This window comes from Propithecus coquereli, unplaced genomic scaffold, assembly GCF_000956105.1.
Source record: "Propithecus coquereli isolate 6110/MARCELLA unplaced genomic scaffold, Pcoq_1.0 Scaffold70, whole genome shotgun sequence".
Lineage (NCBI taxonomy): Eukaryota > Metazoa > Chordata > Mammalia > Primates > Indriidae > Propithecus > Propithecus coquereli.
Window position 1 is genome coordinate 283864 of NW_012153063.1, and position 12703 is coordinate 296566.

Here is a 12703-nt window from a genome sequence, read left to right on the forward strand (position 1 = left end):
AACTGCACAGTGTCTCACAAACCTCTTAACTGATTCCTTACAAATCGTCCTTCCAGAGGCCCTTTGTTTTGTTTGTTTTTAGGAATACTGCTTATTGGGGATGTATGTTTTGCTTTACTTTCTGGACCCTCTAGAATTCTTTTGAATGTATTCAGTATTTCCAAGTCTGTTACATTTCCTAGCCCCTCAGCATAGGGAAAGCAAACTAGCTCAAGGATTCCCAGCCGCTGAATTTAGCCAGAGAGCTGCTTAAGGCTCTACCCCGCAGATGTTTTATCCTCTTAGGCAGAAATCGTAGAATGTCATAGGACCTCCCTGCTTTTTAATCCTAAGAACAAACATCAACATATTTGAGATCTGGAGACTCCCTGCTTCGGAATGAAAAGTTGCCATGACCACCAATTTAGGAATCACATCCTAGGAATGAGCGATAACACAGAGAAAAGTAGCTGCTTAAGGTAGGCAATGTTGGCCTTCAAGGGAGTAGTAGATAAAGATATCAGTGGCATTAAACAGGTTTGTTGCTTTCACATAGCTGGTCATCATCTTGGAAAGGTATAAACTTACCCAAAATAAATGTCAAAACAATATACCAGAAATTAAAATTTTAATTAGAAATCTTAATTCCAGGGTCTCAACTGCCTTTTAACCCAGTTAGGGTTAATAAGAAAGATTTTTAATATTGAGTTTTTCTTCAGTTATTAAAGCACCAACTCAGTTTCTACTTGTGTACACATCCTATAAAGCAAATCCCTGTCTACTTTTCCATGCCATGGAATGGACTTTGTGGACTTACGGAGTTTAAAATATGGCACTGCCGTGGTGAAAAGCACACTGGATTTCGTAGCTTTTCTCCCCCACCCTCCAGTCACCGGCATTAGCCACGGCAGCCAGTGTGGGAGGCCAAAAACTAAAATGAAAATATTTTCCCTTCTTAATCAATATTAGTTTGCAGCAAACACAAATCTGTTCATTATTCTATCAATAATGCTAACATAAAAGTAGATAATGCCCTTAGGTACCCAAAAAAGGGGAAATGGGGATGGGAACTCTAATTGGTCAATTTTCATTGAATTTTTATCGGATTCATTAGCTCTCAAATATAGTGGGAACCAGGTGAAGTAAACAAGGAAAGACCTGTATGACATAAATTTTAGAGAGAAGCAATAGCTGAAGTGCACAAAACCAAATGACATTACAATACATGGAAGTTAATTTCATCAGCATATGCATATGCTAATTCAGAACACAGTTTAGAATACATCAGACAACAGAAACCTTTTATGGGTGGATTTCAGAATAAACTATGGAAATAATAGTCAAAGGCCTGTGAACTTCTCTGCCCCCATATTGTGCTTGAGCTATTTCAAACTGTATAATTTATGAAATGATATGGAACTATCATGCCTCATTTGTAAGGCAGCTACTTACAGAGTGGACGAACCATTATCCAAGTCCAGAAAACACTATGACTGTGAGGTCTGTGCTTTTTCACATCCACGATTGTTTCATAGATGTCTAACTTTAATATTAGTGGTGACTGGATTTTGTAGCCTTTTCCAAAAGCATCATTGACACCCAAAGACATTTCCTGATTGTAGGAGGAGAAATATATACCTTGTTTCAAACTTTTCAGCTCTCTTTGGATTCATCATAGCTCCCAGCTCATTCGGAACAAGAGCGAATGAATGAACTTTTTCCTTGCCTGACTGTTTAGTCCTCATAGGCCATCACTCAGGATTGCTTTTATACAGTGTGCGCACTAAGTGGAAGTGGAAAGGTCAATGGTAATAACTGCATAAACTGCCCAGTGGGATCCAAGAGGAAAATTGTGGATAGACAGAACTTAGAAGCAAACAGAATTAAGAAGTGAATTAAATGAGAGACTAGACATGAAAAAAGCCAAAGACAGAACTAGACATATTGTGAATTCGAATCATTCATCAGTGTATGTATTATAGTCTGGGAGGAATTTGAAAGTCATCATTACCTAGAAAACACAAGGAAAGAAATAGAAGAAAATATTTGCTGAGGAACCGGTAGGTAACTAACTACTAAGAATGACATCAAAATCTTTATCGTATAGAAAACAATGGGATACCAGTGGCTTATTTAGTTAGTTGGGTTGAGGGGTTAGATATTTACCTGACAATCGATGTTGTTAATGGTTAAATTCAACATGCATAGTCTAGTGTGATGTGTAGTGGTTGCTCGGTAATGAATGAATGAATGAACAAACCATTATCAAATTCCACTTTCCCAGATGGCTGTTTAGAGCCTCTCTACCTAGGCAAAATTAGTGAGGTTTGTTTTGGGTGTTTTTCTATAACTCTGAGGTTCTTGTGTATCTTGTGTAATTCAATCTCCTTTGATTTCTTAAATTGTACAAAGAAATCTCATTTTGTAGATAGGAATCATTTTACTTATACATGTTGCATCCTATTAACTGATAAATTAGTTGTCTGGGACACCTCCATTCCTCTTTATCAACTCTACGAGCAAACTGGTTTCCTCCCCTTCATGCTGCTTTTCCTGAGTCTCCTCTCTCCCATCTAAGGCTCGTCTCCCCAGAGGTGCTGTACATCTCTGTCCTCTTCCCTTAGCAAGAATTTTATTCTCCTAATACCAATGTCCATAGCAGCCTTATTCACAAGAGCCAGAAGGTGGAAACAATCCAAATGTCCATCAGTGGGTGAGTGGATAAACAAAATGTGGTTATGTACACACTATGGAGTATCAGCCTTAAAAAGGAATGAAATTCTGATGTATGCTACACCATAGATAAACCTTGAAGATCTTATTCTCAGTGAAATAAGCCAAATACAAAAGGACAATTATTGTACGATTCCACTTATATGAAGTCTCTAGAATAGTCAAATTCATAGAGACGGAAAGTAGAATAGTGGTTACCAGGAGCTAGAGGAAGGGGAGAATGGGGAGTTTATTGAGTTGGGGACAGAGTTTCAGTTGGAGATAGTGAAAAATTCCAGAGATGGACAGTGTTTTGGTTGCACAACAAGGTGAATATACTTAATGCCACTGAACTACATACTTAAAAACAGTTAAAATGGTACATTTTATTTATGTATATCTTACCACATAAAAAAGAAAAGAAGTTTATTCTTCTCCTTCCTCCATCTCCAGCGTCTCACTCTCTCTGGGATTTGCCTTTTTTCTATCAGCAAATAGAGGTTCTCTGGTATAAGCCAAATTGAAAACCTCCCTCGTCAGCGTGCCGCCACACCTCCAGCGGCCACCCTCCCAGCCAACTTCTTGAAATGGTTGCAGAGACACAGACTTTTATATTAATATACTTACGTGCCATTCACTCTTGCCATCACGCCCCTTTGACTTCTGCTCATGCCACTCTGCTGTCCCTTGCTTTGAACACCTTTATGTTGACAAATCCAATGAACACCCTTCAGTCCCCACCTAGCTGGACTCTGAGCAGGGTTCCCAGCCACTGACCACATCCTCCTTACACTCTTCTCAGATTCTCTTGATTTTCTTTCTGTCTCCTGGCTGTTCTTTCTCTATCTCTTTTGTCCACCACCACCTCCTTCCTGTATTCAACCTTTAAATGTCACAGTTCCGTAGGACCTGGGCGTGGGCCCATTCACTTGGATGTCCCAAAGGCGTACTGAAACAATCCTGGTGTAAGTTGCACTTTCGCTACATCTCCATGGGCTCCCCATTTCCAAATCACTCTCTCTTCTCTAGTCCAAGCCCCCATCATCTCTCGTCCACACTTCCGCAGTCATCCCCAGCCAACTTTACTGGTTTTATTTATTATTCTGCTTTTACTTGTTGTTGGTTACTTCGGCAATCAGGGTAGTCTTTTAAAAATACTTACCACATTGTATCACTTCTGCTCAAATGACTTGGTCACTCCTGTTTCCCCTCTACCAACTCCTGAAATCTGCCAATTTCTTCACCTGGCTTCTCTGTGCCTTCAATGACTAAGCAATGACTGCAGACCAAACCCCACACTTCCCTCAGACCTGGGCTCATGGCTTTTCTGCCCATATCCTGGCAGCGTCTCTCCTCTGCTCTCCTGGCTTCAGCCACCCTGGCCTTCTTCTTTTATTGCTTGGAATGCGCCAGCCAAACCCGTGTTCTTGGCACGTGCTGTTTCTTCCACCCACAAGGCTTTTCTTCCACTCTTTGCTTATCTGGAACCTCTCGTTCTTATATTCTCAGCTTAAATGCCATTTCTTCACTGAGGCCTTCCCCGATCAATCAATTTCCTATTATTGTCTCTCCCGGCAGCCTTCACAGCACTTTTCACAACTGACGATTACGGGTTTATACTTGTTTGGTGACTGTCTCCTCAATAAGAATGTAAATTCCATGAGGATAATGTGTGGTTTTGTATTACAGCATAATATCAATTTATATCAAGTGATTATGACAATATCCAACACATAGTAGATGCCTAATAAATATTTTTTAAATAAAAGAAAGGAAGAAAGAAAGAAAGACAGAAAGAGAAAGAAAGAAAGTTTTCCGTGAAGCTGTTTCATATAACCTCTATGGAAATAAACAGAAAAGTGGACAGGTGTTTTAAGCAAACTTATAATTCATGAACATCTAAATTTACATAAAGGGTATGTTGAAAGGTGATTTTTCCACTTTACAAAAAGATCCATCATAAGATTCTTTAAACAGGCTTCCTAGGTACATGTAAAATAAGATTTTATTGATTAAAACCATATGTTTGCACAGAAATTTTCAGGAAAATATCTTTTATATAAAACAAGGTTGACCTCTAAGCAATTTCCTTAAGGCACCTAGCCCAGAATGGCCAACTCTCAAATTTCTAAGGTAACAGATAATGGGAGGCCTGGAATGCACTGGATATTTGAAACCCTAGAATGCAAAGCAGTAATTTTAGCCATACGGGGTCCTCATGACTTTTCTCACAAAAATAGCTAATGGGTAGATAAACCACCCCAACCTCTCTTTCTGTATCTCAGTGAAAGTAAGGGTGGCTGTGAAATGACCCCCAAAAAAACTGCTATAGGAAGGAAAACAAAGGCTTGTAAAAGTCACCAAGTTGATGCTTTCCTCCTAACTCCCTCCATCCTCACTACTACCACCACTGATAATTAAGTTGTCTGATTGCAAAACTGGAAAAAGAACTCAGTGTGTTAATAAATAAAATGCAATTAACTTCTCTGGGTCTCAATTTCCTTGTCTTAACAATGCGAGAGTCCTTTTGAAGATTACCATTTTATAATGCTTTTCTCGAACCTACCCAAACTTTACAAATAAGGTAATTTGTAATCGTTTTCTCTAATAAAATGAATTTCACAGCTATTTCTGCCCTTCTTACTGGAAACTTTAATAAAGGATCATGAACTCTAAATCAAAACATTTATAATATCTGTGGAACTGGTTGATTTCACTATTATTGACAGTTCCTCCTAAGAAGAAAATACTTTGCAGAATTTACTTAAAACTAACATTTTCTTTACCAAACATATTCCACTATGATGGAAGCATAAGCTATTCTCTAACTGTAGTACAAATGAGACATTTTAGCTGCCAGAAGGAAAGATGATTTATTGGGTGTGGTAATAAAGATCGAGGTGGACTTGGGATTGGGTTAGTTTTGCCCTTCAAAAACAAAACTATTTTCATCTCAGAAAATCCAAAGCTTCCAAATTTAGACTAAAGTATGTGGACGTGGAAAAAAATAAGCCTAGTAGCTATAAAGCTTTTGGCAACGTTTTTGCCCTCATCAACTTCCTTAAGCATGATTTCTACCCTGACTTCCCACAATTTGATATTTTAAGGGAAAATTATCTATTTAACTGATATACTAAGGCATTAACTTCTCACATAAACATACTTAGAGGAATGAGGCTGATCCTAAGACTCTTCTACATGGATCTGAAATGCTAAAGAACATCTTAATGGAAACATGATTTAGGTATCTCCTGCTTTGTAGGCTAAAGAGAGGTCTTGAATATATCAGAAAATCTGAATTGCATTTCAAAATTAATGTTCTTATATTTTTGCCTGTATTTTTCTCTCTTCCCTAATTCTATAAGTGATATAAAGTCATTTCTTCACTTAAAAAAAGGAATGGATTCAGAAAGAGGGGAAGGAAAGAGAGAAAGAGACCCAAAAAAGGACCGGGGGATAATGGAGTTAAAACTGACAGTTGGTCAGCCCAAAACTAGACTGGATACAACAAGAAAATTGCAGTAAGAATAGAGGTAGATGGAGAGATGGCAGTGGGGAGGGAGAAGGTTCAGGAAAGAAGACTTGCAATTGAAATTGGCAATTGAGAATTATGCAGAACAGTCAAGACTGGAGGCTTCTCTGGAAAGCAGGATGTAGTCTGTACTGTGATGAAGCACAATTGTGAATATTTGCAATGCCATCTTCAGGTGTGACACTCAGAGCTGCCACTTGACTGACAACCTCTGCTATGGATTGAAACGTAATCCAGAAAGGTACAAATGTATACCCATTTTTATGGAATGCCAAAGAAGACAGAAACATGAGCTTATTTTGTGATTCATTATTCTGGTTGCTTAGAGTGTAGGACTTTCTTCAAAATTGATATGTCTGGTCCTCATGTGAGGAAATCCTGATTCTCTGTGTATATGTTGGGAGGAGATACAGGTGGGAGGAGGGAAACAAGACCTGAGCATGTGGAATTTGAAAAATCTCCCCAGGATGGATAGATGGATGGATGGATGAATGGAGAGAGAGATAAGGCTAGAGCTATAGACATACAAACATACACACACACACATACACATACATACATGGTTAAAATTTACTACTATTTAGTAAAGAAACAAGGAATAAATGGGATTTCCGTAGATTTAAGAGGAATCTTTGCCTTAAGTGAACAATATGCATAATTGCGTGACTTTTTCCCCAGGTTATTAGTAGAGCATCACGTTGTTTTCTTTCTTCATGTGTGCTGGTATTAACACCATGGACTATTGCATCTGGAGAAAATGTCTATTGGGAAAAATGCCTGTCATATAAGAATATGTCCTAGTAATAATTTAATTGCATCTTCTTTTTCTTTTTAATTTCAAATGTGCAGTTTTCACTTTCCTAAAAGTGCTAAGGAGACACAGTGTTCTTGTAAAGCATCATAATTGCCACTGTGCACATTTAACTACAGATATGCCAGGCAGCCAGGAGTGCTCAGAGCACACTAATGGGGCCGCCTTGGGAAGCCGGGGCCTACGCTAGAGAGTGAGTGTGCGTGAAGGCAGGAGTCCCGCGGAAGCCCCGACAGATTCTAATCTCAGCCCTGCACTGACCCTGTTGGGAGGTCGTGGTCAAAGCTCAAAGCCTCTCAGAGCTTTTGGTTCTTCATTGGTAAAATGAAGTGTTGAACTAAATGTTCTGTGAGGTCCCTGTGGCACTATCATTATATAATCCCATGAGTTTAACCTTAAATGTCAATGACACTAGAGCTCAGGAGGCCTTTTTAAATTGTTCAGTTTCTAGTTATATATTAATGGTAATCATTCAGTTTTTCACTCTCTATTGAATTAATACTTCAACATTTTGACTATCTGTCCGTCTGTCTATCTATCTACCTATCTATCTAAATAACCTGGGGAGACTTTCAAATTATACATGCTCAGGCTGGTCTTCTTCCTACCGACACGTACACGGGGAATCAGAATCTCTTCACACCAGGACCCGACGTGTAAATTTTGAAGAAAGTCCTGTACTCTAAGCAACCAGAATAATAGAAGAATCACAAATCCAGCCCATGTTTCTGTCGTCTTCAGAATTCCATAAAAGCACATGATATTTTGCTTGATGCATAACAAATAGGAGTAAAAAGAAGGAAAAAAAGAAAGAAGAGGGAAAAAGGGAAATTCAGTAACCATTATGTTTCTGCTTTCGTTATCTTATTTTACTTAAATTTTTTGCAAAACGATCTTGTGTTACTTAGAATAGAGAATTGTGGCTTAATGAATTCATCCCAGAAACATCTTACCTTTACCACAAAAACAACATGATTATTAACAACCACCTCGTCCTGCTTGTTCCATCAGGTTTGGAAAGAAGAAAGAGGATAAGGGTGAGAAGAGTGAGCAGAAAGCTACTCTGAAGCGTGGTGGCCTGAGAGAAGAGGAGCTTGAGAGAATGAAAGAAGAGCGCGAAAGGTAAGCAGACGTGCAAACGCCCTTATTTTGTTTGAGCCCACGTTCTGTGTTTAATTTGGATATTGCAACAATCAACTGGAGAAATTTTATTTAAAGAAGCACAGAGGTCGACTGATACAAAAGGAAAGGCATCTGTTACAAAAGAAATCTCCCTTTCTGGGGAATTTTTATTATATTTAGAGAAGAAATTAACTTCATGTTTTTATTATATTAGTATTTCTAATTCCATAATACACTACCCCTAGTTTTGAATAGAACAATGCATGTTTTCTCTATGGTTTAAATGATGAGTTTTTTTTTAAATAGAAAAGTCATTTTGATATTGGTGTTTAGAACTATCAAATTCCCATAGTCTGTTCCTAATATTTGTCAAGCCTTTGTATGCCTTCTTAATTTTATTCTGCTCAATCCATTTAGGTACTGTAATTTGAGAAGTACACGTCCTTCATTTTTAAAAAGCCACTGTCTTTTGTTAAACTATCAGCAAGCTGAAAAATATGTTGTCCGTCTGTTAAAGGGCCACATTCATTTGCTGAAATAATGACAGTTTGCAAGGGCGGAGTTCTCCTGTTTGAGGAGCTTAATGTTCCATTTGGACAAGAGGTCCTTCACATATCTTTGATGTTAACTCTGGCACTTCTCGCAAGTGGATGTGTAAATGTCTGATTTTCAAACGTGTAATTGAATATTCATATTTCTCCTGGAAATTCCCAGCTTTCACAACTAAACAGAGCTTGGAAAAAGACAGAGATTGTGACAAAACTAGCATATAATTTTAAGTATTTGATTCTGACTTCATCGTATAGGTAGATTTGTATAACCTTCCACTTGCTTATTAGTTACATTAGTTCTTATGGTTTTTATGGAGTCAGTTCTTATTTTATTACTGTAGGATGCGTACTAAGAAATCATATCTATTCATTGTGTTTTCTAGCACACAGCAGTCTAAGAGTATCTACTGTTAACCTTTGACCTCTACCTTGTAGTCTATTCCCACTGAGAAGGCTGACTTATCCCTCCCAATAGCAAGGGAAAAAAAAGCTATTTAGTCCTTTCTTGTTTTTGAGAGGTTGATAAGCTCAGTTCTAAGGTCACTGGAGCTGTTAAAAGGAAATCAAGTGTTTTACATTGTTGTTGACTGTTCATCTGACAGAGCTACCCCAAAGACAAGAAAGATATTCTCCATCATAACCCAAGAGTCAGTAATCCTGTAACGTGAAACATAATTCAGGCTAAGATTGTAATGCAGATATTGGCAAAGACATCTGGTTGGTGAGCCATCACAGATCTTCATGCCTCCCTTGACTTCTCTTACTGAGGTTCAGCCTGCTTCATCTTCAGGAAACTGAGCTGTTTGCTAGAATGCAGACTTGACATTTTTTGTAGCTCTGTGCTTGCTTGGGATGGGGGAAAAAAACTCTTAGTAGCTGGGAAACTGTATGCCAGCTAGAAAATTGATAACCCATAAAATAAGGTGGGTTGTCTTTAAGCAAGAGTTCATTTCCTTTCTGGTTTTGCCTTTAGGAAGCAGGTGCCTGAGGGAGTTTTGTTCTTAAAAGTAGGGCTGTAAATTCACCTCAGCTGGCTATATAGGCTTCAGGTCCAATTTTCTTAAAATATGTCTGGTCAAAATAGTGAAAGAACTGTACTATTTAGCCTCCATTTAGGCCACTTCCCACACGTGAACACATAAAACACATCTGATATGAGTTTCCTAGAGACAACATTGTCTCAATCATGTGCTGGGGGAAGACGCTGGGGAGTTGATTTTATGGTTGGGTGTTGCAGAATTAATGACCAAGGGCATGTCAGCAGCCCAGGGACCAAGGGCCATGGATGGTGGAGATGGAGGCTGAACATCTGGCATTGCTCCCAACCCTCAAGCCCCAATCCTTGGTTCTCCATCCATAGGAAGCCAATTCACAGCCTTAAAGAACTCAGCAAGTGTATCACTCTTCATGGTGTAGCAATGGAAAAAACATAGAATAAAGTGAGAAATAGTGATCAAAGTAATTGTTGTCCTTTTGTCCTGATACATTTTGAAATTTCCTTGACATGATTCAAAGCATCCTATTGCTTACTTGTTTCATCCTAGCTGTCATATGTATAATAACAGTTTTTATTAACATATCTCTTTTTCAAAGTATTTAAAGCACTTAAATAAAATATATACCATACAGTGCTGAAACCAGCTTGTACCAGCTTCTAAGAACCAATTGTTAAACTTTCAAGAATTTTGTGAGCTGGTGGTTAAACCATTGGTAGCTTGAAATTGCCGTGGTGTGAGTATTTGTAACATAGTAATTGGCAAGTGCAATAAATTGGATTTTATTTTTTTTAAGGGCCAGTTTACCAGAACACCACTGAAAGGCTATAACAACTATCTCTAGTGCATATTCGGGAAGCAATTATCAAAAGTAAAGGCAGGAAAAATCCAAATCAAACCACATGACTTCTTATAGCAGTGCTTCTTAAAATGTGGTCCATGGACCACCTGTATCTCAGAGTAAATCATCAGAGGACCCTGTTCAAAGTGAAGATTTCTTAGCCCCATACCAGACTTGCACAATCAAAATCTTGGGAGTTGGAGCCAGGAAACTGTGTTTAATAGGTAAGCTCAAGGTGATTCTTCAGCATTCTAAAGTCCGAGAAGCACTGACCTAGAGGAACAGGATTTTGCTGGAACATTAAACTAATCTTATGAAAAATATTACACAGATTTTTTTTCCCCCGAGAGGACCGAGTGACCCAATCTACAAATATTGTCTTCTTTCCTCATGCACCCTCTCTGAAGCAACTTTCCTTACTGGCACACTCTTTTGTAAACACATGAGGAACCCTAGCCAATGCTCACTAACCTAAGGGAATTTGGATCACATGCCCCCAGCACCCCTTGTGCACACAAAACTTACAAAAGCAATATCAGTTCATTAAGAAAATTTTGGGAACATAAAAACTATAAAGAAGACTATTAAAACCATATATAATTAGACCATAATCCCATAACCACTATTAATATTTTCATAATCTCTTTTCTATGCACATGTAGTTGGCCCTCTGTATCAGTAGGTTCCACATCCAAGGATTCAACCAACTGCAGATTGAAAATATTCAGAAAAAAAATTCCACAAAGTTCCAAAAAGCAAAACTTGAATTTGCTGCACCCTGCGTACTACACTGAATCCATGTGAGTGAAGTGATGTGTAGGCATTATATTAGGTATTATGTGTAATCTAGAGATGATTTAAAGCATACAAGAAGACAGGCATAGGTTTATGCAAATATTACCTCATTTCATATCAGAGACTTGAGCATCTGTGGATTTTTTTATCTATGGGGTATCCTAGGACCAATCCCCCACCGATACCAAGGGATAACTGTATTTTCTTTGAAAACTTGGTATCTATACTGCATATATAACATATTGCTTTTTTCACAGCATTAGATTGTGAACATTTACGCATGTTATTAATGTGTTAAAAACATGTCATTTTGCCGGGCGCGGTGGCTCACGCCTGTAATCCTAGCTCTCTTGGGAGGCTGAGGCGGGCGGATTGTTTGAGCTCAGAAGTTCGAAACCAGCCTGAGCAAGAGCGAGACCCCGTCTCTACTAAAAATAGAAATAAATTAATCGGACAACTAAAAATATATAGAAAAAATTAGCCGGGCATGGTGGCACATGCCTCTGTAGTCCCAGCTACTCGGGAGGCTGAGGCAGAAGGATTGCTCGAGCCCAGGAGTGTGAGGTTGCTGTAAGCTAGGCTGACGCCACGGCACTCACTCTAGCCAGGGCAACAGAGTGAGACTCTGTCTCAAAAAAAAAAAAAAAAAAAAAAAAAAAAAAAAAAATGTCATTTTGATCACTGCCTAATATTCTGTGTGATCAATATTCAATAAATTATTTATCTCACATTGCCAAAAATGTAGTCTGTTTCCATTTTTCACTGTATCAAATAATACTTGGATGGGTATCCAGGTACAAACATTCTTATATATTACCTTTTAAATCATATAATTCCTATTGAAGGTTCAATTTTCTTATAATTGTTTTACCCTAAGGATTAATGTAATCTCAACTCTAAATTTTAAGATTATATTATCCCTCCCCATTTGTAGCATTATTTCTCTGATGATTTTTATATCTCATTTTAATATACCTACATATCTAATTTCTGATATAGAACTGTTTTGATGCTATATACGAATAGTTCATTCATAGCTACACCTATGACAAGGTCAAAAAAAACCATAAAAGGTGGGTTGGGTTACTAGATTAGATTGGAGGTTATTGGGAGTGGGGGCTCAAAGAAAACAGATTGCAGGAATGTAGAGTCTAGAACAATGGTTATTAATGAGAGGGGGCAATTTTGCCCCCCAAGAGACATTTGGCTATGTCTAGAGACATTTTTTATTGTCATAACTGCAGTGGGTGGGGGGTTCTGCCTTGTACTGCGTAGAAGCCGGGAATGCGGCTAAACATCCTACAACATACAGGACAGCCCCCTCTCCCAACAATGAATTATCCAACCCAAAATATCAGTAGTGCA

At 38.3% G+C, this 12703-nt stretch overlaps 1 protein-coding gene across 1 annotated transcript in view; it reads left to right on the top strand.

The window, feature by feature from the left end:
* PARD3B (par-3 family cell polarity regulator beta) overlaps positions 1-12703 on the top strand; it is a 443996-nt gene that overhangs the window by 245634 nt on the left and 185659 nt on the right. The window contains exon 13 of the mRNA XM_012661223.1: positions 8046-8156. Within this exon, the coding sequence (XP_012516677.1) occupies positions 8046-8156 (111 nt within the window). The remainder of the gene's footprint in view (positions 1-8045; positions 8157-12703) is intronic.